At 38.0% G+C, this 5,000-nt stretch overlaps 1 protein-coding gene across 1 annotated transcript in view; it reads right to left on the minus strand.

Moving 5' to 3' along the window:
• Window positions 1-5,000, minus strand: part of LOC113816396 (uncharacterized) — a gene marked incomplete in the record, with an annotated part of 142,583 nt that overhangs the window by 90,778 nt on the left and 46,805 nt on the right. The window contains 2 exon segments of the mRNA XM_070134983.1: window positions 2,123-2,228; window positions 3,544-3,758. Of these exon segments, the coding sequence (XP_069991084.1) occupies window positions 2,123-2,228; window positions 3,544-3,758 (321 nt within the window).

The following is a 5,000-nucleotide window of genomic DNA, read 5'->3' on the forward strand; positions in this document are numbered from 1 at the left end:
CTCTCTCTCTCTCTCTCTCTCTCTCTCTCTCCCTCTCCCTCTCTGCCTCCCTCTCCCTCCCTCTCCCTCCCTCTCTCTCTCTCTCTCTCTCTCTCTCTCTCTCTCTCTCTCTCTCTCTCTCTCTCTCTCTCTCTCTCTCTCTCTCTCTCTCTCTCTCTCTTTGTACCCCTCCCTCTACCGCTTACCCCATTCCCCCGTGCTAACGCGATGTGTTTACTTGCCAGTTATGCAGAGAGGAAATTGCTAGGTTCTAAGCAAGCAAGCAAGCACGACTCAGGGTGTTAAAAGTTAATGTTACATCGTGTGCGTCTGCCTTGGTTGTAGAAATGCTGTCTGCTCGTCTTATTGTTGTTTCCATTGTTATTGTTAGTGTTAGTGTTATTTGTATCTTTATTGCTTCTGTTGTTGTTAGGGTCATTTGCATTTCCATATTCTGTTATCGTTATCATAAACAACATTATTCCTAAATTATTATTGTTGGTATATTTATTATTTTCAGTATGATTATTAACATCATTATCCTCACCCCATTCATCTTTATCTTTGATGCAATCATTTCCACTGTCTTTATCGCATTTAATGCTAATACTATCCTCATTAACCAGAAAATGAGATGTGTGCAAATAAGATTTTTGAAAATGAATGAGAAGTATAAGATAGCAAGAAAATCGAAAAATAACCACAAGAGTGATAATGAGAAACAACAAGAAACTTACGATGAGCAACATAACAACAAGAACTATAATTAACAAGAACTATAATTATTATCATAATGATGAAGATGAAGATGAAGATGATACCGAATGAAGAAGATGAAGAGGAGGAGGAGGAGGAGGACGATGAAGATGAAAATGATGGTGAATGAAGATGATGATGCAGATGAAAACGACGATGAAGATGATGCTGTTAATGATGATAATATTGATAATAAAAACAATAATAATGATAATGATGATGATAATAATAGTGATGATGATGAGGGTGATGCTATTAATAGCAATGATAACTACAGCGAAAATAATAATAATATAATGATAATGAAAATAATTATGACAATAAAGATGAAAATAATAATGATAGCAATGATAATATTAATGATAATAATAATAATTAGTATTAGTATTATTGTTGTTGTTTATATTAACACGAATGATATTAATGATAATGATGATGATAATAGTAAACAATGATAATTATGATCATAATGAAAATGATGCTAATAATGGTAATAATACAATAATGATAACAATAATGATAATGATAATAGCAATAATGATAATAACAGTAAACAATGATAATGATGATCATGATGATGGTAATGATAATAAAACAACAGAAGTAATAATAATGATAATAATGATAATTACAACAATGATCATATTAAGCAATAACGGTAATAGTGTTAATAATAACAATAACAATAATAACAACAATAATGATAATAGTAATAATAGTGATAATGATAATGATAACACAGAGATATAAGGATAATGATGGCGATGATGATGAGGATAATGATGAAAATGATAACAAAATGATAATGAAAACTACAACGGCTGCGAAAATAATACTAAGAGTGATCATAAAAAAAACGAGGAAAAGAAAAAGAATTCCGATAAAGAAACAGAGAGAGAGAGAAAGAAAGAGAAAGAGAGAGAGAGAGAGAGAGAGAGAGAGAGAGAGAGAGAGAGAGAGAGAGAGAGAGAGAGAGAGAGAGAGAGAGAGGGAGGGAGAGAGAGAGAGAGAGAGAGAGAGAGAGAGAGAGAGAGAGAGAGAGAGAGAGAGAGAGAGAGAGAGAGAGAGAGAGAGAGAGAGAGAGAGAGAGAGAGAGAGAGAGAGAGAGAGAGAGAGAGAGAGGAGGGAGGGAGAGAGAGAGAGAGAGAGAGAGAGAGAGAGAGAGAGAGAGAGAGAGAGAGAGAGAGAGAGAGAGAGAGAGAGAGAGAGAGAGAGAGAGAGAGAGAGAGAGAGAGAGAGAGAGAGAGAGAGAGAGAGAGAGAGAGAGAGAGAGAGAGAGAGAGAGAGAGAGAGAGAGAGAGAGAGAGAGAGAAACAAAATTGAAAAGGAAAGCAAACTGTAACAAGATCTGAACAAAAACCCTGTTCTTGTTCTACAGTATCCTTACGTGTCCAGTTTCGAGAACAAAAGGGGGGTAACACAGTCCTTTGTTCTGGTACAAGAAGGAACAGTAGATCTGCTGCAGTTCTTCACGACACTCTCTGGACGGCACTCTAAAAGTAATCAAAAAAAATTATTATTAATTAAAAAAAAAAAGAAAAAAAAGAGAGGATTCAAGATTTCATTAAATTCGCACTGGTCTTCATATGTGATATCTATATCGATTTTTTTTTTTATTATTTGCTTTGTTTTGGTGTTGTCTAATTGTTTCCACCGTAGCATCACCGTAACGCCAATACTACGACAGGTGCTAAATCGCGTGCAGAAGCTAACATAACTTCCTCTAATGAAACGCATTGACACCTGCATCACAAGGCTCGCAGATTCTCTCCTCACCTTTAACCCTTTAACGAGTTATGTCGTAACATTAGCCTGTGAGATAAATCTACGCTATATGCAATGCAGTTAGAGGTTTTGATTATTTTCTTGTGTCTGTTGGTAGGTAATGAATATGAATCTGTCATGATTATCAACATTAGCGAATCATTCTTGGTTTAATCATTTTTGTGGAGTATTCATCTTTTTTTCCTATTTTTCTCTTGCTTTCCCCTCTCTTCCCTTCGTGTTCATTTCTCCTCTCTTCTGTCTGTTCTCTGTTTTTTTTTTCTCTCTCTAGCCCTCCTTCTTCTCTCTATCTATCTATCTATCTATATCAATCCATCTCTTCTGTCTGTTCTCTGCTTTTTTTCTCTCTCTAGCCCTCCTTCTTTTCTCTATCTATCTATCTATCTATATCAGTCCATCTCTTCTCTCTTTTCTCTCATTTATCTCTGACTATCTATCTATCTCTACCCTTTTAGCTTTGTCTATCCCTCTGTCTGTCTCTATCTATCTATCTATATCTATCTGTCTATCTATCCCTATCTATCTATCTATCCCCATCTGCCTATCTATCCCCATCTGTCTATCTATTCCTATCTGTCTATCTATCACGATTTATCTATCTATTTATCTCTACATATCTATCTATCCTTATCTATATATCTCTACACATCTATCTATCTTTATCTATATATCCCTATCTATCTATCAATCTATCTCTATCTATCTATCTCAATCTATATATCTATCTATCACTATCAATCTATCTATCCATTTCTATCAATCTATCTATCTTTATCTAAATATCTATCTCTCTCTATCTAAATATCTATCTATCTCTATCTATTTCTCTATCTATCTATCTATCTATCTCTATCTATTTCTATCTCTATCTATCTATCTATTTCTGTCTCTGTCTATTTATCTATCTATATCTCTATCTATCTACCTTTATCTATCAATATCATTATCACTCAAAGTTTTTCAGCCTAAACACTATTCTATCCTCTATCCCCCCCCCCAACCCACCCACCCTACCATCCTTACCTTCCCAAGAGCGCCCACAGTCCCTCGCTGACCTCCATGGGCGCCGGAGGTTCCTTATGGCAGTGACCTCTGTACCCAGCGTCCGCAGCTCGTTCGAGGTCAGGGCACGTGGCATGGAAGACCTCCGATTCTGATTCCTCCCGTTCTTTGACCTCGGTGGAGGTCAGTTCCGGCAGGACTTCTTCCAGGCGCGAGTTGTAGGTCAAGTGGAGCACCTGAGGGATAAGGTCAAAAGTCAAAGGTCAAGATTGGGGATTGGGTTCTTTCTTTTTATTTGTCTCTCTGTGTCTTTGTCTGTGTCTCTGCCTCTCTCTCTCTCTCTCTCTCTCTCTCTCTCTCTCTCTCGCTCTCTCTCTCTCTCTCTCTCTCTCTCTCTCTCTCTCTCTCTCTCTCTCTCTCTCTCTCTCTCTCTCTCTCTCTCTCTCTCTCTCTCTCTCTCTCTCTCTCTCTCTCTCTCTCATTCTCTCTCTCTCTCTCTCCCTCACTCTCTCTCTCTCTCTCTCTCTCTCTCTCTCTCTCTCTCTCTCTCTCTCTCTCTCTCTCTCTCTCTCTCTCTCTCCTCTCTCTCTCTCTCTCTTTCTCTCCTTCCTCCTTTCTCTCTCTCCTACCACCTCGATTTTTTTATATAAATCTTTAACCCTATCGACTCTCTCTCTCTCTCTTTTCTCTCCCCTCCTCTCCCCCTCCCATTCTCCCTCCTCAACCCCTCTTCTCCTCCTCCCCTTCCTCTCCTCCCCTCCTCTCCCCTTTCTCCCCTCCCTCATCAACCCTCTTCTCTTACCACTCCCCTCCCTCCTCCTCCTCCCTCCTCTTCCCCCCTCCTTCCCCTTCCCCCCTCCTTTCCCCTCCTCTTCCCCCCTTCCTCAACCCTCCTTTCCCCTCTTCTCCCCTTCCTCGCTTCATCTTCTCTCCCCTTTCCCAGAATCTAAAGAAAGCAAGTCAGGTGTGAAGCGCAAATATTTGACTTCGAGATGTACTCTACACCGAAGCAAGCAGAGCGAGACAAGGGAGCAAGGGAGGTGACGAAAATGAAGAAAAATCTGTCTTTGTGTTTCTTAAAGATTCTAATGGCGTCGCTATCCCTTTTTTTTTCTCTCTCTCTCTCTCACACAGCTTTTATGTGATTTCCCTCGCGTCTTCTCTCGTCTTATCGCCCTTCTTTTCTTATCGTTTTTTTTCTTCTTTTCTCTTCTTTTCGAAGTTTGATATTTTGGTCTTGCTCCCTAGGCCGTGATCTTGTTTTTTTTCCCTCTTGCATGCGTTTTCACTTGATTGTTTATACTTATAACAATCTATTGCCACACACTCACACATGGGCACACAAATATATAAGCATATATATAAATTTATGTATATATATATATATATATATATATTTATATATATATGTATATATATATATATATATATATATATATATATATATATATATATATATATATATATATATATATATA

This window comes from Penaeus vannamei, chromosome 20 (genome assembly GCF_042767895.1).
Source record: "Penaeus vannamei isolate JL-2024 chromosome 20, ASM4276789v1, whole genome shotgun sequence".
Lineage (NCBI taxonomy): Eukaryota > Metazoa > Arthropoda > Malacostraca > Decapoda > Penaeidae > Penaeus > Penaeus vannamei.